At 38.6% G+C, this 21,607-nt stretch overlaps 1 protein-coding gene across 1 annotated transcript in view; it reads left to right on the top strand.

Annotated features, from left to right (window-relative positions):
* CNTN6 (contactin 6) overlaps positions 1 to 21,607 on the top strand; it is a 146,359-nt gene that overhangs the window by 37,435 nt on the left and 87,317 nt on the right. The window contains 3 exon segments of the mRNA XM_070933567.1: positions 1,561 to 1,656; positions 13,062 to 13,265; positions 18,734 to 18,839. Of these exon segments, the coding sequence (XP_070789668.1) occupies positions 1,561 to 1,656; positions 13,062 to 13,265; positions 18,734 to 18,839 (406 nt within the window).

Consider the following 21,607-nt stretch of genomic DNA (forward strand, 5'->3'; position numbering starts at 1 on the left):
TAAAAAGTTCTGTAGGGACAGCATCCATCTGATCAACTGTAGGTAACCAGTTACTTCCGAGAATTTTCTATTTATATCCTGGGGTTTTCTTCTTTTTTTATTTATTGTTTCTTTTTTACACTGTACACTGCCCAGAGTCATATTGCTTAAATTGGGGCAGCCTTATAAATAAAACTTCTTGAAACTGGCATAGGCTTAAACAACATGCAAAAATTCACGCCTGAAATTTTGTGTGTGGGGGGGAGGGGGAGACAACAACAAGTGTTTCTTTTCACATAGTATTTTGTGTCCAAACAAATGAACTGTTATGGCTTAATGTAATGGTCTACTTCATACAAGAGAATGGCTGGGTTTGTAGAGCACACTGAAGCCAAATTAGATTAGATTGTAAAGTGGGGGGGGGAATAAAAGGGGTGATAAAAGAAGGATTGCACCAATTTTAACACCAATTTTGTACTTTTTGTACAAACACAATATGCATACCAAGGGGGCAGAGTTTTCATTACAAAGATTGAAGTGCTTTTCATTAAATCCTCCCTTGACCCCTCTTGCACACATCTTAGTGGTTATGAGCAATCTGATGATGTTGAAGTAATAAGGGCTGCCATTAGATGAAATATGGAACTCTATAGCATACAACTAGATTAGCGGTCTAGAGCTACTTTTCTGACTGTGGGGGCTGATTCAACACTCATTTGTAAAGATATCTCTTGAATTTTAGTGTTTAGCCCATTGTTCCCTGACACTCATCCCATAATCACTTCCCAGGTAATACTGCTATGTGTTCTATATAAGCCTGTCCTTGAAAAGCACTCAGAAACTTCAGCTGGTGCAGGATGTGATGGCACATTCTATTTTGTATACTTCAAAGTTTTCCCTATTCTTAAGTTAGGGAGAAAAAAATATTTTTTTTATTTCCAGGATTCACCATTTTATTGTTTTGTTATTATCATTTCCTTCTTATTTGTTTAAAATATGTTCTAAACTTTTTTATATGATACCTGGATTACATTTGTCTTTAGGCATATTGTAAATGCAATAAGTAACTAATAGTAAGTCTAGTAACTCTACTTAGTAACAATAGTAACTCTACTTACTAACAAAAATCATATTTCTGCTTCCAGTGCAATCTTGGAATATTTTTAGGCTGCTATTGAAAGCAAATCCCAACCAATTAAATGTGGCTAACATTTTGTTAAAATATATACAACATTTAAGTCTGGTTTACATTAAAAAGTTGTGGTTTTTTTTTTCTTACTTTAGTCTGATTAACTACATTAAAGATAGGATAAAACATAACAAACATTTTAGGTACCAGGTGACATCATGTCCTCGTGTAATGGTCGAATGCCACTCTTACATTGTTTATCCAAATTAAAATTGCCAACGTTTGCCAAAATTATAACATCTCATGAGATTTTATTAACATCACTCCTGAATATTTCCGCATATCATTCTTATACTTAGATGGGAGTCATAGTAGCATGGATGGCAATATTGGCTTTGTGATTCCAAAATGGTTACATGGATACATCTAACACCTCTCTCTCTCTCTCCAAGATCTTGAAAACTTTGAAACTAAAGCAAGAAGCGCTGTATCAGTCAGAGAGGGACAAGGAGTCGTTCTATTCTGTGCATCTCCACCACACTATGGAGGTAATATAAGACATTTTGCATTATATTCTTCAGTATTTGCCAGCATGAAGAATAGATGTGAAGAAAGTCCTATGAATTTTTATGTGTATAAGATTTGGGGGGGAATCTCATTTAGTGCTTGAACGTGCCTGCTATGATTTATGATAGCAATGGCTGGATCCTTTTCATTTTTTTCCCCACATAGGTAGTTTATAGTGAAATTTGTAAATTTGAGTAAGATTTTTTGGTATTATTTTTTAAACAAGAACTGAACAACATTTTCATCTTTCTGAACCAGTCAAATTCAGTAAGTATGGTCATTTCCACATTGTGAAGATGTACTACATTTTTATCCTGTTTATAAAGAGGCAAATTTTAATCAAGTATTTATGAAAGCATAAATTGTGTTTTATTTGTGTTTGGAATCACAAATAACTCTCTCCAGTTCTTGATTTATGGTAGGATATAGGAAAATACTATTTTCTTTGCCTTCTGATCCATTCTATCCCCTACGCTGAGTAACAATAACTTAATACAACTATCTAGAGCAGGGGTGTCAAACTCAAGGCCCGGGAGCTGAATCCGGTCCATGGGATGCTTAGATCTGGCCCGTGGGGTTGCCCTGGAAACAGCAAAGGACTGGCCCATGTCAGCAAAAACAGAGCTCAGGAGGGCTGCGTGTGGCCCTCCTGAGTTCTTTTTTTTCTGGTGGAGGGTTGCAGGAGGCCATCGCAGCCGAAAACAAAGCTCACGAGGGCCGCCCGCAGCTCTCCCAAGCTTCATTTTTGCTGGCAGGGAGTTGCAGGAGGCTGTCACAGCTGAAAATGGAGCTCAGGAGCCCGTTTTTTGCTGGCAGAGTGCTTGGGCCACTATAGACACCCCCATCACAAGTGACATCGAGCTAGCAACATCCACCCTGGCCACATCCACACTGTCCCCCCAAGGTCAAACACAACCCTGATGCAGCCCTCAGTAAAATAGAGTTTGACACCCCTGATCTAGAGCAAGCTGCATATAGATGCAATAATCAAGACTGCAGTAGAGACTTTTAGCAACTTATCATGGCCTTGGATAACACTGAATAAGAAACAGAAAAAAGAATTTTGTGTCAGCCTATTATGATCTATGTACATATCATCACTGTACTTATACTATGATGAATTATACTTCTAATGTACAATTATCAAATAACAGATTAAAAAATGATCTTTGTTTCCATCTTCTTTTATTGCTCCATCGCAAGCAATTTTTCATAATTCTAACTGAACTGCATCGCTGATGCTTTCTAATTAATACGACATTTTGTTTTTATACTGAGTTGAAGTTCCTCATTTTTTCATACTAAGTTAAATTATTCAATGCATTTGGCAAATATGGATTAATTTAAATATGGCTTCCAAAAAGAGGAAGACCAAGCCTCTCCATCTCTGGCTCTAAAAAGGTAAACTATTTCCAAACCTTGCTTCAATTATAGGAAAGAACGCAGGAAGGAAGGAAGGAAGGAAGGAAGGAAGGAAGGAAGGAAGGAAGGAAGGAAGGAAGGAAGGAAGGAAGGAAGGAAAAGAGAAAGAGAAAGAGAAAGAGAAAGAGAAAGAGAAAGAGAAAGAGAAAGTGAGAGAGAAAGAGAGAAAGAAAGAAAGAAAGAAAGAAAGAAAGAAAGAAAGAAAGAAAGAAAGAAAGAAAGAAAGAAAGAAGAAGAGAAAGAAAGAGGGGAGAGGGGGCGGGAAAAGGAAAAGCCCAAAGCTCCCAAAATTTCAATCTGCCTTTAGTATCACAAATGCAGATGTATACCAAATGAATACTTAAAAATGAGTTGGTAGCAGGGGTGGGTTCTACTTACTTTACTACCGGTTCACAACGGGAAGCTTCTGCACATGCGCAGATCACGCCTCATGACGTCAAGGTCAGTGGGTGGAGCCTCCAACCCTTCCCCTTTTTTTACCTTAGTCTTTTAGGAACCATTGAGGTTTGTTTATGCTCAGTTTGAAAAACCTAGTTCCAAGGTAGTAGCTGACTGTTCTCTAAAGAAAAAAATATGTGATATCAGTTTCTAAAATCTACTGGTATTGACTGTTTCCTGTATTTCTTGGTTTGTGTTTTCCTTTGCTTTTGACCAGGAGAACTATAGCCTTCCATGTATGGGTTTTTTTCTCCCCTGTTCTTTGGTGTTTTTTTCATTTTTCTTCCTGTACTGGAGAAATTCATTGATGCATTTCAGAGTTAGCAACTCTGTCCTCAAGTGGTCTAGGGGTTAAGATATGAGGCTACAAACCAGGAAACTGTGAATTCTAGACTCCCCGTTGGCATGTAAGTCATCTGTGTGACTTTGGGCCAATCACTTTCTCTCAGCCCAAATCACTGTACAGGGTTGTTGTTGTTGTTGCTGTTGTTTTTGTGGGAAAATAGGAGGAGGTATATTTGCTGCCTTGAGTTATTTATAAAAATTATAATAAATGATTTAATTTTTTTTTAAAGTCCCTGCACTTTCTCCCCAGGAAGGAAGTTAATTTATACTTGCAGTAGGCATAGTTTAGGTCCGTGATGGCGAACCTTTGGCATGCATGCCCGAAGTGGCATGCGGAGCCATGTCGCCTGGCACACGCGGAATCACCCATTCCTCTTCCAGGTTTCTGGCACACATGGGCATGTGATGATCAGCTGGCCTTTTTGCATGCAGCACTGCTGGAAACTAGAAGAGCTGGACTTCCATTTTCCTGCATGAGCATGCACACTGACCAGCTGATCATCATGTGCGCATGCGTGCCAAAAACCTGGAAGAGTAGCTGGCTGAAACTGGAACTTCAGTAGCTGAAACCGGAAATTCATTTTCAGGCACATGCATACGCTCTGGGCAGCTCCTCTTCCAGGTTGCGGCCCAGGTGTGCGCGCACTCCCTTTTCAGCACTTGGTGCCGAAAAGGTTCACCATCACTGGTTTAGGTCCTTTTCTTTTTTTCTTTTTTTTAAATTTTTTTTTATTATTAAAATATAAACACAGATATAAAGACAATACAATACAATACAAAGACAAACAAAAAACCCACCACCTACAAACCCACCTAACATTTTACATATACGTTTTTGTCATCAACAGAATACATGTCATTGAACTTATATAGTTTAATAAAGAGTAATTATTAAATATCTGATTCCAACTTGTACCTTACACTACAAGTTTACATTATTTATGAGTTCATCTCCTTATGCAAGTCTTTACCCTAATTTCTGTCCTCTACATTTTTGCTGATTTTCCTTTCCAGCCATTGATACCATTGGTGCCATACAAGATAGTATTCGCTTTCTTCCTTTTCCTGGAGTTCCAGCGTCAATCTGTCCATTTCAGCACACTTTGTTATTTTTGCAACGATTTTATCTTTGGATGGGAGTTGGTCTAATTTCCAGTTTTGAGCGAACAGTAGTCTTGCTGCTGTCAAGATATGTATGATAAGATATTTCGTTTCCTTAAGATATTGTGCCGTTATCATGCCAAATAAAAAGAATTCTGGACTATTTTCTATTTGAATGTTCGTTATTTCTTCAATAATATTTTTTATATCTTGCCAATAGTGTTGGGCTTTCCTACATTTCCACCAAGTGTGGTAATATGTCCCCTTTTTTGATTTACATTTCCAACACAATGCCGAAGTGTTTGGGTGTATTTTGGCAAGTCGGGCTGGTGGTAGGTGCCATCTATAAAACATTTTAATGAGGTTCTCCTTGTAAGATGTGGCTCTTGTCATTTTAATGTTCTGCTTCCATAATTTCTCCCAATCTGCCAATTGAATATTATGTCCTATGTCCCTGGCCCACATTGTCATGTTATGTTTAACTGTTTCTTCTATTAATTTGTCTCTCAAAAGGTAGTTATATGTTTTAGTAATCATTTTCTGGTCTGCTCCTAATAAAATTCTGTCCAATGTCGTCCCTGGCCCACATTGTCATGTTATGTTTAACTGTTTCTTCTATTAATTTGTCTCTCAAAAGGTAGTTATATGTTTTAGTAATCATTTTCTGGTCTGCTCCTAATAAAATTCTGTCCAGTTCGTTCAGATCTTTTGCAATTCCATATTTGCTTTTATCCGCATTGTATCTTGAGTGTATTTGAGTGTAGTGCCACCAATCAATATTTATATCGCCATTTTGGAGTTGATGTCTTGGAGTGAGTTCTCCTTCATGATTCAGTAAATCTTGGTATCTCATCATCTTTCCGATTTCAAGAATATTTGGAAATATCAATGCCTCCATCGGGGACCACCATTTTGGTATTTTATTATAATAAGTTTTCTTAATTCCCTGCCAAATCTTGAAGAGTGAGGCCCAAATTATGTGTCTTTGGAAGTACATGTGTTGTTTGTCTGGTCCATCCCATAGGAATGTGTGCCATCCTCATATGAGATCAAAGCCTTCTAGATATAAAGTTCTTTTGCCTTCTAATCTCATCCATTCTTTGATCCAGGTCAATCCGGCTGCTTTGTAATATAGCTCCCAGTCTGGTACTGCAAGGCCTCCTCTGTCTCGTGTGTCTTGTAGCACTTTAATCTTAATTCTAGCCTGGTTTAGGTCCTTTTCAAGTGTATACACTTTGCAAGTCACAGTCCTTCACTGTCCAAATTACCTGAAGCTTTTTTTTGCCATACCCCCTAACTAAACTTCTATGCAAATCTTCCTTGTTTATTTGCTATAGTCTCAGGTATCCACAAGCTGCCTCTCTGGGTGAACACTAGCTTGGACTGAAAAAAGGTGGAGAAGAAAGAGTGCCTGCCCATCAATCCTCTGTTTGTTCCAGTGAGTTGGGTTCTGGTGAAACTGGGTCTGTTGTGTGTCTTAGCTAGATTAGCAAGAGGAATGCTCCTATCTTATATAGTTGGAAATCATCCAGAAAACAAATCAACATCACTCAGGAAACTATCAGCTATTAGCAGTCATAGAATTGGACACGATTGAATGGATAGCATCATCATCAGAAGCAGGGAATGTCAGTCTTTCCCCCTCTTGTTTCTCCTATCTCTTCTGCCTTTTCTACTTCCCTTGCCAAATTCTTGCTTGCTTTTCCTGGTTGTTTGCTCAGTTCTCCGCTTGTGCTCTGCCAAAATACTGCAGTTATGATTTCACCTCCTATTGCAAAACTTGGATTAACTGTATTATGCAGGGAGGGAGGGAGGGAGGGAGGGAGAGAGAGAGAGAGAGAGAGAGAGAGAGAGAGAGAGAGAGAGGGAGGGAGAGGGAGAGGGAGAGGGAGAGAGAGAGATTTGGAAAACATCTTTGATAGATCCCAAATGACTTGCTGTTTCTAATTATAGTCACATAATATTATAAGAAGTCAGCATAAAGTTCCTCAGTACTGCTGTTTACAGAGTCATAAGCATCCCATGGGTTTTGCAACTGAAAACATAAATAATATTTGTAAGATGGCATTGAGGATGGCAAGGAATTTCAGGGTGAAGAATAGAAGCAATATTTGGAAATGAATATGTTGGCAGAAAGTTTTAACTCATGAATTATACATTTAATTAAGAAATGCTAAACTGCTAAATTTCAAAACTTCTGATTTACTGTGCTTTATTTGAAAAAAAAAATAATTTCCATGCCACTCTTGCCACTGCTGGAGCATGATAGAGAGAGGTCCGCCATCAGATGTCAAATTCCAAGCAGCCATAAAGAAAATTGTGACAGAAGGTGAGAAGCCACAAAAGAGAAAGGCAGCAAGTCACACAGATTAGAGCAGCAGGGAAATCAGGAAGCAGATGAAGTACCGGCACCTACAGGAAATAGCTATGTTGGGTGAGAAGGGGAGAAACCCCCAAAAAGTGTAAAGTGTAAAGGTTAGTTGATTGTCAAAACATCAGAATGTCAAAGTGCATAATCCCAAATAAATAAATAGATAAATAAATCCAGGATCCATTCTAAAGAAAACATTGAACGGAATAGGTGTCAGTTCAATGGCTACTTTTGTAGTTCATGTCATACCAGTGCCGGTTTAATGTCCTTCTGGTTACAGCACCAATATGGTGATATGTTAACTCTAAACAGCATAGCAAAATTCAAGGCATCACTGATAATGCCTAAGAAAAAAAAAGTATAGTGAGATGGGGTTCACCAACCCTGGGCTATGAACTGGTAACACCACCGCTGCCACTACTGCCGGTCCGTGGAGCCACAAAGATTGGAGACTGAAGTAGTGAGTCACTCAGCAGTGAGATGGGTGGCATATTAAACGAATGAATGAATGAATGAATGAATGAATGAATGAATGAATGAATGAATGAGAAAGCCTACATAAAATACCTACATATACTCATTTGGAAACAAAACAAGTTCCGCAAAATTGTTTGTTTATATCTTACACTAACCATAGGAATATCTGGAAACATTCACCGTCTGAATGTTCCTCACCCATTGCAATGTTGCTCTGACAATGTCAGCATCCATAGGAAATCTATTAACCTAAAAAAAAAGTGGCTCTGGGCATAGCTTTGAAGGTGCACTCATTTCTGTGTGTACAAAGAACCATGATGAGACAGAGTTCTTGCTCATGTTGAAGTCAACACATATGCTTTCCTATCTTCAGGTGTCTACTGTACATATATGGGACTGTCTTGTGCACAGAGATTTCTGTGAGGTTTATTGGGTGAGGTTTATTGGGACTGTCCATGTTTGTCCTTTCTACATTAGCATCTACTCTGCCAATGTCTTCTTTTCTACTCTGTTCCTATGTATTCATCACAGTCCCAGCAAAGTGAAACACACTTAAGTTGGTCTTAATTATATTGGTTTTAAACTAAGTTTCCCCCATATTCTGAAATCCTTCAAGGGCAGCCTCAAGGCACCCACAATTTGTTGAGGGTTTTGTTGTTGTTGTTGTTGTTGTTGTTGTTGTTGTTGTTGTTGTTGTTGTTGTTGTTGTTTGCTTTAGAAGCAAAATCTTTGAAGGAAATTGGGTGACTGTGGTGACTTGAAACAAAGAGGTAAGAGATGAAGGATACTATCAGCAGTGAGATCCATTTTATACCAATATAGTGACTAAGCAAGGGATGTGGTGGCTCAGTGGCTGAGACACTGAGCTTGTCGATCAAAAGGTTGGCAGTTCAGCGGTTCGAATCCCTAGTGCCACTTAATGGAGTGAGTTCCCATTACTTGTCTCAGCTTTTGCCAACCTAGCAATTTGAAAGCACGTAAAAAATACAAGTAAAAAAATAGGGACCACCTTTGGTGGGAAGGTAACAGTGCTCTATGCGCCTTTGGCGTTTAGTCATGCTGGCCACATGGCCACGGAGACATCTTTGGACAGTGCTGGGTCTTTGCCTTTGAAACGGAGAGTCGGGAACGACTCGCAAATGTGTGCAAGAGGAACCTTTACCTTTACCTAGTAACTAAGCAGTGAGAAAGGGCAAAAGATGATAACTTATTTTTGCTGAATGTTTGGATAGGGTTATCAAAGGACTGGGGAGGAAAAGACTTTGACAGAGATTGAGATCAGTTTAGACAATGAATCCACTATGGGATCTCTTAGACATATATTTTTAATTTTAAAGATAGAAACTTTTGAAGATAAAGTTATGGAGCTGTTTTGGAATTTCTTTTCAGTATTAATGAATGAATGAATGAATGAATGAATGAATGAATCAATCAATCAATCAATCAATCAATCAATCAACTTTATTAGGGTCATTGTCCAATAAAAAAAGAATACACTTTTGAGAAAGGAAATAGAAGTTGTAATAAAACTAATTATGAAATGGATCTGACCAATATATTACTTAATTGTACATACTAAGCCACATTCAGAGAAATAAAATCACATTATTTAGAGAATAAAAACTGTAAATAGAATGACTATGGGTGGTCTGGAATCTGAGATGGAGAATTATTAGTGCACATCTTTATAATAAAAGCAATGTAACAAAACATGTCTTCACGTTTTAATAATTTTTTCACCACACAGGCATTTTTTTTTGTTGGAATTGAATATCCTGAAATTTCCCTTTAAGAGCATTTTTTTGGAAAGACATTAAATGTTGGACTGTTCTGAATTTAGAAACTGTACATTGGCTTAACTATCTCCCTGGCTCGAAAACCAGGAAAACAGCTAGCCATGAATCCGGGTTTAGACAAAGCAGCCAGATCTAATCAGCTCTCCTGATTCATGGCATGCTGTTTAAGGGCTGCCAAGGGGCACCCATTTCCCATCCTCAGAATTGCATCACGTGAGAAATGATAGTGTTTTGGTTTCTTCTGCAGAGTCCTAGTCCAGGACAAGACAAAACAATCAGTTAAAAACAGGGAACAAACCCAAGGGGAAAATTAGAAGCTTTAGCCAGTACAAGAAAATGCATGTCCAACAATGACTCACAGTTTTAGTCATGCTGGCATTAAGTATTAACCATGCACACTGTTTTCTACATGGAGTTTTTACTGCGTCTCCTCATGCCAAAGCTCTTGCTGATTAACTTGGAAACATACTTGGTATCTTTCCTCATTTACATAACACAAACTGTCTACCTCCGCACTCCTCACTCCTCAGCCATAGCCTGGATTTTGCTTTGTTTTGTTTTGTTGTTTTGGTGTGCCTTTCAGTCAATCATCACTCATGGCAACCAGATGAAGAAGTTTCCTTGCAAGAATTTTGGAAGTAGTTTGACATTGCCTCTTTCTTTGGGTTGATAAGGGAATAGTGTAGTGTAGTGTAGTGTAGTGTAGTGTAGTGTAGTGTAGTGTAGTGTAGTGTAGTGTAGTGTAAAGTAAAGTAGAGTAGAACAGAACAGAACAGAACAGAACAGAACAGAACAGAACAGAACTGGAAGGGTGATTTGCCCAAAGTCACCTAGATGGATTTTGTGCCTAAGACAGGAACAGAACTCATGGTCCTTTCAGCTCCCAGTCCAGTGCCATTACATGAAACTGATTCTTCTTATGTTGCTATACTTATACCTGAGGCAGCTTCAAGTGACATTTGACTATAAAATGGACTTTTCTTTTTAATCAGGCAACAAGCCACAACAGTTGTTCTCTAGGTGCAACCTCCATGAGCTTTGGTCAATATTACAGTAAGGTGATCTCTCAGTGCTGGGGTCAGACCAGCACTTATTGGCCACTATAGGCTGGTATAAATGTATCACCCTTGCTCTGCAGACTGTGTACTACCCACCAGAGCCATTCTTCTTGGGCAGTGGGAGAGTCCATTTTTGAAACCAGGGTTTTCTCATATCCATGAGCAACTGCCCACGTAGCAACTGACTAAGTGTGGCAGTGAGAGGCTATGGGTGAAATTTGGAAAGAAAAGGCTAGTATTCATTATGCCTTTTCTTGGTTCAATCTCCTTCTATGATTGTTAGCTGTTGCTTGAACATGAGTTTACTTCTTCTCCCAAGAGTAAAAACCCATGTTTAAGAACAGGTGTGTCAAACTCGAATTCATTGAGGGCCGCATCAGGATTGTGTTTGACCTCAGCAGGGGGCCACTCAGGGCCTGAGTGCTCTGCCAGTTGAAAATGGGTTCCCGAGCTCCATTTTCACCTGTGATGGCTTCCTGTAACCCTCTGCCAGCGAAAACAGAGCTTGAGAGGGCAGCCTGTGGCCCTCACAAGCTCCATCTTTGCTTGCAGAGGCAGCACAGGCCGGTCCTTTGCTGTTTCCAAGGTGGCCCCACGGGCCATATCTAAGCACCCCATGGGCCAGATCCAAGCCCCAGGCCTTGAGTTTGACATCCCTGTTTAAGAACAACCTTCCTAAATAGTTACCAGGCATAGATGGATTGTGAAATTGAAGGTTGTGGGAAATATCAAACTGTATAGGCAATGAGCTATCCAGAAATTTTGTTTATTGCACCTTAAACATGGAAAATCAGTGGGTGACTTTGGGCTAGTTGAGTTATTACCACTCAGTACAAGCTTGTATTTATAGGAAAATTGAAGCAATGAGGGCTATGTGCAATTTCTTGAGCTGTTAGAGAAAAGGTAGGATAGAAATCAATCAAATAAATATACTGGTTGAGTTTTAAGGGTTTGCTTTGCTGACAACTTGTACTAATTTCTTAATCCAAGTCAAGAGTGAGAAAGATTGCCATCTTCAGATGCCACTTTCCTTTTTATCTTTGAATCATTAAAATAAATCACTCCTGGCTTTCCAAAGACAAAATTTAAAATAAATTAATAGAGTTAGGACAAGAGAAGCTTGCTTCTCCTTAAACCTAATTTTAAAATAGTTGTTATTTATAATTATCAATGAACTTTGGAAAGCATGTCAATCTGTCTTATATTATCACATTATTTTGATGATTCCCAGGATCTTGACTAAACAAAGAACTTAAGAAGTAAAACAGTGAAGATCAAAACACAGATCTTTCTTTTTGTCTGCTGTCAGTCTGATCCCAACATTGGCGCATAGGACTGAGCCTGTTACTGGATCACATGCAGTCTGAAGTGTGAAAATTTATGCAGGAATTGCTTTCAAGTTGATAGCAAGGATTGTGATCTATGATGGCTGAAAGGTTACAAGTTGAATTCCAAAGCATCAAAATCTTTGTGATTTAGCATAGCAATCCCCAATCTTTCCAGATTTGTGGACCAGCGGGGGAGGGAGGGAGAGGGAATGATATGCGCGAGTGGTGGGAGAGCATGAGTGGGTATGAACGGCAGGCAAGTGTGAGCAGCTTCATTTGCACAAGCAGAGGGCACATGCGCCTGCCACTTGCACAAATGGAGCTGAGTGCAAACATGTGCCCATCTGTTACTCACACAAGTGGAGCTATGCACACACATGCGCTCACCCTCCGCTTCTGCAGCCCAGTTCCGAATTGGCTAAGGTTCAGTAAATGCTAATGACTCTATTTGTTCATTCTGTACCCTTCTTATTATAACTGACAAAGTGATAGTTTTATAGTGATAGTTTTTTAAATTTTATATTAGACCATTTCAGGGGTGCTATTCAGCAGGTTCTGACAGGTTCTGAAGAAAGATAAAATTTTGAGGAGAACCAGCAAATACCACCTCTGGCTGGCCCCAAAGTGGGGTGGGAATGGAGATTTTGCAATATCCTTTCCCCAGGAGTGGGGAGGGAATAGGGATTTTGCAGTAACCTTCCCCTGGAGCGGGGTGGGAATGGAGATTTTGCAGTATCCTTCCCCTGCCACACCCACCAAGAACCGGTAGTAAAAAAAAATTGAACTCTACCACTGAACCATTTGGTATATTGATTTTTAAATAGGCACCATTCTATTGTAATCACAGCAGGATAACAAATGAAGGAAAAGGATGTCTGCATCAAAAACACATAAAACATTATATCCAATATTTGCTAATATGCATTATTTCATTTAATCAAAATCAAAGCAAAGGTAGTCAATAAATTAAAAATATTTCATGTTCTAAACATGTTAACTCTCCTAATTTTGTTAGGAAAATACATGCAATAAGAATTTGATATTTTCCAGATTTATCATTCGCTTGGATTTTCAACAATAATCCCTTATATGTTCAGGAAGATGATCGTCGGTTTGTCTCTCAAGAAACAGGAAATCTATATATTGCCAAAGTGGAAGCATCTGATGTGGGTATCTACACTTGTGTAGTATCAAACAGAGAAATAAAACAAAGTGTTCAGGGGCCAGTGACACCACTTGTGCTTCGGAGTGATGGTAAGTTTTGGTTACTGTTTTTTAAAAATATAATCCTAATGTATTTACATTAATTCTGAAATGGCACACAATCTCTGCAGAAAAGTATATAGATTTGCACTACCCATTTGATTTAAGGATTCTTTGGTCAGACATGAAGAATCAACACTACATCCTGAGATACAGTTAAGTGGATTTTATTGCTCATGCCTATGCATAAGAATCTAGTCAACTAATGGTCAGCATTAGGTAAGAGTTAATGGAATTCAAGAGGGGTTGAGTTAGACCACTTTTGGGAATGTAATGACTCCAGGCTGATTCCTGTCTTGACTCTCTACTAACCCTTATCCTCCCACCCCAGGCTCTTCCTCTCCTTCTTCTACATCTTTAAGTCTTTGCCTCATATCTGATTTTTGTTGATAAAATTAAGGAATTGAGGAATGTGTAAAGGAGGATATTGTCACCCCTTTAAATTAGACTAGACAAGAAGCCCAAACCATGAGTATTAAACCTACCATTACTGTAAGGCTAAAGTAACAAAATCTTTCAAGTCTGAAAGCACTTTGCTCCTCTCTCTGCACTTACTTTTACTTTCTAGAAAACCAGACATGGGCCCCTCTGAGATGCTTTCCATGCCCTCTTTTCCTCTGTGAGCTGAGATACCTTTTGTATGATAGCTGTCAAGGTTGCAGTTCTTCCTCCTGTCTCCCAAGGTCATTCTCACATCCCATTACAGATATCTGTATGGTAGATGAATACACTTCACAACTGACTTCAGATTGTATGGTGCCATTTGTTCTTCGGAATAAATTTGTAAGTCTCTTGGGAGAAGATGCCAAAAATCCTTCATTAAAGAGTTAGACTGTGAAGTGATCCAATTTAATGAAAGTTTGACTGGATCACTTCATTGATTGATTGATTGATTGATTAAATTTATATGCCGCCCCTCTCCGGAGACTCCGGAGACTCCGGAGACTCAGGGCGGATTTCCCTGTTTCAAAAAATATAAGCGATGCAGCTACATGACTCTGCCTTACCTTGCTTATTTCCCCTCTTCTGATGATCTGATGTCTCCTCCAGTGATTTCCATAGCCTCCAATAATTCCAATAAGATATGCAGAACCTTCCTCCACCTGTTAGAACTACTGGTCAAGGCTTCAAGTTTTGTCAAACGACTACTGAAGTAAACCCCTTTGCTTTGATAAGGAATATTGTGTTGCCTCTGTGATGCAATGTGCCTCATCAAGGGGAATGCCAACTCAGATTTATTAAACTGCTAGTCCCTATCTTGAGGTAAAAATGTTGTTGTTGTTGTTGTCTTCACTACTGCTATTGCAATCCAATAACCAATAAAAAGAATAGGTTCTCCGGATAGTTCACAGTTGATCAAAACAGTAAACAGTAAATCAGTGGAAATACATATCTGATAGTATAGGATAAGAGAGGGAGATAGAGTAGTGGCCAAAATTGTGGAAACCTTTTGGGAAAAGTGTATTTTCTAAAACTAGCTAATACCACTTTTTTTTGGGGGGGGGAATAGTACCATAAAATTATGTATCAATAGAAAGATAATTTAATCAGGAATGTAATGCAATAACTTTTATGAAGGATTTGCTATTACAATAGCAGTTACAAATTATCACCGTAGAAAAAAATGAGATATACGAAAATGATCACCATACTTATTTGAGTAACCTTTAGCATGAATTATGGCCTTACAACGTCTTCCCACAGAATAAACCAAATCTTTTAGTTCTGCAGATGTTATAATGTGAAACCAAGATTGAATGATTGCTTCTATTAACTGGGTTTTATTGTGGGTCACTTCTGACTAACAAGTTTCTTTAGTTCCATAGATTTTTAGTTCCATAGATCTTTAGCTCCATAGATTTTCAATTGGGTTGAGGTGTGGGATATTCCCAGGCCATTCCAGCAGTGGAATATGATTATTTTGAACCTCCCCCCCCAAAAAAAGTGGTGTTATTAGCCATCAAACCTCAAAAATACACTTTTCCCAAAAGGCTTCCACAATTTTGGCCACCACTGTATAGAAAGAAACAGAGACAAAAACAGAGATAATTTACCATAAGGGGCACTTAAAATCGAAACTATATTCTCCCTCCCTCCCTCCCTCCCTCCCTCCCTCGCTCATTCTCCTTCTCTCATCTCTCTATCCATCTACTTCAGGTGAAGAGCAAAGCCTTAGTTTAGATGGAAAGATCAAGATTAGTACCATGCTTATCTTATAGGGAGGGCATTCCAAAGGGAGAGACTTGAGAACTAAAAGTTCTGCATTCTCATAAGTCCCCATCTAATGTTTATTTTATTTTATTTTATTTTATTTTATTTTATTTTATTTTATTTTATTTTATTTTATTTTATTTTATTTTATTTTATTTTATTATTTTATTTTATTTTATTTTATTTTATTTTATTATTTTATTTTATTTTATTTTATTTTGATTTATATGCCGCCCTTCTCCAGAGACTCAGGGCGGCTTACAATGCGTTAAGCAATAGCCTTCATACTTTTGTATATTTATACAAAGTCAGCCTATTGCCCCCACAAACTGGGTCCTCAATTTACCTACCTTAGAAAGGATGGAAGGCTGAGTCAACCTTGAGCCTGGTGAGATTCTAACTTACTGTAATTGCAGACAGCTGGTGTTAATCACAATGCTATCAGTCTGCTGAGCCACCAGCAGTTACTTGGAGATGATATCCAGAGTGTCTAGGGAAGTCCAATTGTTAGAAGCCATTGGGATATTTTTGTAGATATGGCTACAAGACATCAGTTTAAACTACTGCATCCCTAAATGGCTAACAGTCAATGCCACCAACAAAAGACTAGAGTGATTTAACTGTACCCTAGATAGCAGCCTGGAAACACTCTGCTCTCGTGTTTAAGCTTTCATTCCACATAAAAGCATGACTTTAAAAAGCCACATAACCAAATTCATTGCAATGAAAAAGAACAGACTAAATGAAATCTTAATTCTTATATTAACTGCATTCTTTCAAGAATCTTCAAATTTAGATGTAACAAGCATTTGTTGTTCAAATGTAAGATGCGTCAAACTAGATCTAATCCAGTTTAGGCACTGAAGTGAGTAGCCTCCTTTCGGGGGGTGGGGGGTGGAAAAATCCCATTTCTAATTAAATGTTCACAATCGAAAATGCATCGTTCAAAAATTCATTAACAAATGAGATTGCTTCCTCCAAGCCATGGATCTGACTAGAGTACACTAAATGCTCCAATGAAATAACGACAAAGATTCAGAACATGTCATACTCATACCAGAAAAATAAAATAAGAGTGAGTTTGGGATGATTGCTATATCCAGAATGAGATATGTAAGTGAGGAATAATGTGGGATCCTTTAAATTAGACATTATATTGTCATAGGGATAATATTCATATAGCATCTCCAGCCTCAATATTCATTTACTTGCTTTCCTCCAATAGATATTTGTTTAGGTAATAGCAGATGTCTGTAACACTTGTTCCATAGTGGCCAAATCATTTGTGTAAGTAGCGAGTCATCAGTATAGTCCCTACACTTACTTATTCCACAGTGCCTTTTACCACTCATCCCCTATGTAGGGGTCTCTCTCTCCCCCTCATTAGGCCACTGAACGGCCCGTAGACTTCATATCTTCTGTATGAAGATATGAACTTGTCTTTTTTGGCAGCCAGATTTCGTATGTTGTTCTTATGTAATGTAATAAAAAAAAAGGCACTGCAAATAAAACAGTTGTGTTTTCAGCAGCATTAACAAGAAAATTATCATCTCTTTCATTGGGAAGAATAGGTGTATCTTTAACATCAGACAGGAGACCTGGGACTATGGATATACCACTAACTTAGAGGAAAGGGAAATGTTTGGGATATGTAGCCCTGACTATGTCAGCACCTCAGCGCTGACATAGGAAGGGAGATAAGCCCTGAACTTTTGCCTGCTAAATCCCTTTGAAGCCCGGTCTCCGTGGAAATGAAGAGGGGGGGACATTCCTGTGAAATGACAAGACAAGAAGCCAGGAGAGTGACTTGGAAGATAGCCAATGAGAAGCAGATAATTGGGGATCAGAAAGGGAGGGATCGGGGGGCAAAAGGTCAGTCTTGTCCGCATCGAGTCATGATCCGGTTGCTGTGCTCGAATAAAGAGAAGATTTCCTTAAAGATTGGCAGTTTGGAAATTCATTTATTTTGAGATAGCATCAAAGTCTGACAGACTATATGTTTCTTTTTGGTGCTTTGGCCAGAACAATGAAGAAATTCCTATTTGCATGCTTTCATTAGCCCCTTTTATTATGACAACCCATTTTTCTATGAAATGTCTTAGTCCACTCTTGGATTGGGTTTTGGAAATCAATTGTAAAATTCATTATAAAGGTGATAGACACTGGATTGAGCAATCAGTTTGCAAATTTAATTTAACGTAAGCTATTGTACTTCATGAAAACTCATTTGCTAATAGATGGGGGACAGGTAATAAATTTATTTTACAGCGAGGAGGAGGAAATAAATTTATTAGTAGAATTATGAACCGAATGGATGCTAGGAAGAAATCTAATTATTTTAAAGGTCTATGCCTGCTTTGATGAATAACTGTACATCATTTAATTAGTTAAAATTGACATTAAGTATATTTGACTTGGTTGTGTCCCATTTTGGGAATGGCTTTGTCCTAATGGCACCCATTTCAATACAGTGTCCCTGACAGTTGCTTAACATTCTAATAATCATAAATAAATTTGTTTCATCCTTGATAGACTATGTACTGTACCTCTGACTATATCAGCTTGAATTCATACTACAAATCAGCTTTCTCCTAATTCCTAACCCAGGGGTTTCAAACTCGCATCATCACAGCATCATCACATGATGTATCGCAACTTTTTCCCCCTTCACTAAAATGGGCATGGGTGTGGCCAATGCATGGCGCATCTGGCCCACGGGCTGTGAGTTTGACAGCCCTGTCCTAACCATTTGCTCTCCAAATATGTTTCTATACCAGGCTTATTGTTTCACTTCACTTCCTGTAAACACCAATTGGTATATTTAACTCTGACTTCTTTCAAAATTAAGACAGAAAAGTACTCAGCAGGGTATTTTTTATTGGGTGTTTTTTTCTATTCTGATTGATTGGCAAGAGTTTAAGACTCAATTTATTTAGCTATATATAATATTTTATGAATTGGAACAGAATGCACTGTGTGTTCTGGTAATTGCCAAGGCTTGACCTCATTTGATAATCCGGATCAAGAGGTCAAGGGGAGCTCACCACTGAGAGTGGGTTTGTGGGATTCATATTAGTCATTGTACTAAAGATGAAGTTCTCCATAGTGGCTCATTCTTGGTTTCACTGGAAGATACTTGTTAGTTTCCATGGGAACAAATTAGTCCACAGGTTGTTGTTGTTTTTTATGCTGCTATTTTGTAGTAGTAGGTTTGAAGCACAACTCAACTAAGCTATTTTGGTATTCAGCAGGTGTGATGGGGGAATATGAGCCAAAAATTGAAGTGCGTTTTCCAGAGACTATACAGGCAGCAAAAGGCACATCCGTTCGGCTGGAATGTTTTGCCCTTGGAAAGTAAGGATTTTCATCTTTTCTTTATTTGGGGAGGAGGAGTTATAAAGTAAAGGTATTTCTCAAACACTTGACTAAATAGCACATTGGATTTGGCTGCTGATACAAGATCACAAAAAGTGTTTTATTTAAGGTTTTCATATGATTTGACCTTATCAAAGTTGAGTGTAAAAAGTAAAAAAAAAAAAAAAAAGGTGAATGAACTCATTCATTTATTCATTTCACATTTTTATACAAACTTCCCAAATCGGCAGTTATCGAACTGATATGCAAGCTAAAATGCAATTGGCTTTCACAGATTCAACGTCCTCCCCCACCTCCACATCCCACTCCAAATAACAATGGGCCTGTATTATACTTGTATTGTTAAAAACTATGAAGTATTACACAATATCCCCAGATGTTCAAAAATACATTAGGGAAAGTTCACGACCATTATTATAGAAGTTATATTGCAGTAAAAAAAAAAAACACATACTAATGTTCTTGTAAATATTTTTTAAAAATGTAGTGCAAATAACATGAAGCAATCTACCATATTTTTTGGAGTATAAGACGCACCTTCCCCCCCCCCCACCAAAAGGCTGAAAATTTGGGTGCATCTTATACTCCGAATATAGCTTTTTTTGAAGCTTTTTTTTCAGCCCTAACGAGGTGCTAACAAGGCACTAGCAAGCGATCTTTCCAGCTTTGCCTGCTCCCTCGACTCTCTGCTGTGCTTTAACAAGGCACTAGTGAGTGAAGCGATCTCCATGCATTGCTCCAACTCTCAGCTGTTCTTTAGAAGCTTTTTTTTAGCCCTAACTAGGCGCTAGCCGAGTGAAGCAATCTCCCCCCCCCCCGCTTTGCCTGCTTTTCTCATTGCTGCTTCTCTCAGCTATGCCTTAGAAGCTTTTTTTTATCCCAAGGCAGGGGATTAAAAAACCAGCAAACTAATGTGCTGAAGGTGGCCAGACTAAGGATGCTAGCCAGATGAGTACCTGGTAGGCAGATTCCCCCCCCCCTATTTTCCTCCCCAAAAACTAAGTTGCATCTTATACTCTGGTGGGTCTTATACTCCGAAAAATATGGTAGTTTACACTTTGCTTATCTCTTTAGTTGCTTTCAGGCTGTATATTTCAAATTAAATTCCAAACAAGTATTTTTATTTAAGGATTGACTAAACTGATATGTTTTCTGATAACCAAGCCTAATGAATGTAAGCATACATACCTTCGCACATACTTCCTAACTATAAGAGATATTTCAATAACTCAATAGTACTGGCAATAGCACTGAAATTTATATACCATTTCACAGTGTTTTACAGCCCTCTCTAAGTGGTTTACAGAGTCAGCATATTGCTCCCAACAATTTGGGTCTCCATTTTACCAACCTCGGAAGGATGGAAGGCTGATTCAACCTTGAGCCAATCAGGATTGAACTTCTGGCAGTCAGCAGAATTAGCCTGTTGTACTGCATTCTAACCATTGTACCACCACGACTATACAATCATTTGCATTTTTCAAACTTCAGTTTATGTAAAGCTGATTATTTTTTCCCCACTTAATTATGTGTAAAACATATTTTTTATATATGAGTGCATAGACTTCTTTGAAAGGATTTATTCTACGTAAGTGTAACACATACGATTCATCAGATAAAAATATTAAAATTCCTCATCATATACTTGCTTTTAAACAGTGTATGTTTTACTTAATAACAAATGACAAAATCCTGTTGGTATCAAAGAGATACCAAAGTTGACATGTCTCTGTTTCTATGGCAGGTGGGCTATAGGTTCTGTAATTTTCTACAGAGGGAGTAACTATTAGGGGTCCTTGGTGCTCTCTGAGCTGATTGCTTTCTTGCAGTCGTTTCATTACCCAGACTAGGTAACATCATTAGTGCTAGTAAGGAGTGGGATTTGCTCTCAGTTTATGTTCCAGTGGTTTGCCCTGCGTGTTCTTTGATTGGGCTCTTTACGGTTGGCTTGCTTGGCAGTTCCTTGATTGAGCTATTGTTTATTGGGTTGTTAGTCTGATGTTAATCTTGGAGTAAATCTATATTCATCTGGGTGCTAATTGCTGGTGGGGAGGTCTTTTGGGTTTTTTATTCACTTTTTTGGTACCCCACTAACGGCAATCATCAGCCAGATGAGCATAGATTAACTCCAAGATTAAATCAGACCAACACTCAAGTAAACAATATCCCAGGCTAGGAATTGCCAAACAAGCTGATAGTAAACAGTCCAACCAAATAACTTCTAAGGCAGTGGTGAAATCTATTTTTTTTTTTACTACCGGTTCTGTGGTCATGTTTTGGTGGGTGTGGTGTGGCTTGGTGGGCGTGGCTTGGTGGGTGTCGCAGGGAAGGATACTGCAAAATTTCCATTCCTACCCTACTCCAGGGGAAGGATACTGCAAAATCCCCATTCCTTCCCCACTCCTGGGAGAAGGATATTGCAAAATCTCCATTCCCACCCCACTCTGGGGCCAGCCAGAGGTGGTATTTGCCGGTTCTCCGAACTGCTCAAAATTTCTGCTACCGGTTCTCCAGATCCTGTCAGAACCTGCTGGATTTCACTCCTGTTCTAAGAGCCTTGATGGTACAGTGGTTTAATGCACACTGTTATTAACACAGCTGCCTGCAATTTCTGCTGGTTCGAATCTCTCCAAGGCTCAAGGTTGACTCAGCCTTCCATCCTTTCTAAGGTAGGTGAAATGAGGACCCAGTTTGTGGGGGCAATAAGCTGACTTTGTATAAAATATACAAAAGAATGAAGGCTATTG

This window comes from Pituophis catenifer, unplaced genomic scaffold (genome assembly GCF_029215685.1).
Source record: "Pituophis catenifer annectens isolate HBS135680 unplaced genomic scaffold, rPitCat1.0.hap2 SCAF_2, whole genome shotgun sequence".
NCBI classification, from domain to species: domain Eukaryota; kingdom Metazoa; phylum Chordata; class Lepidosauria; order Squamata; family Colubridae; genus Pituophis; species Pituophis catenifer.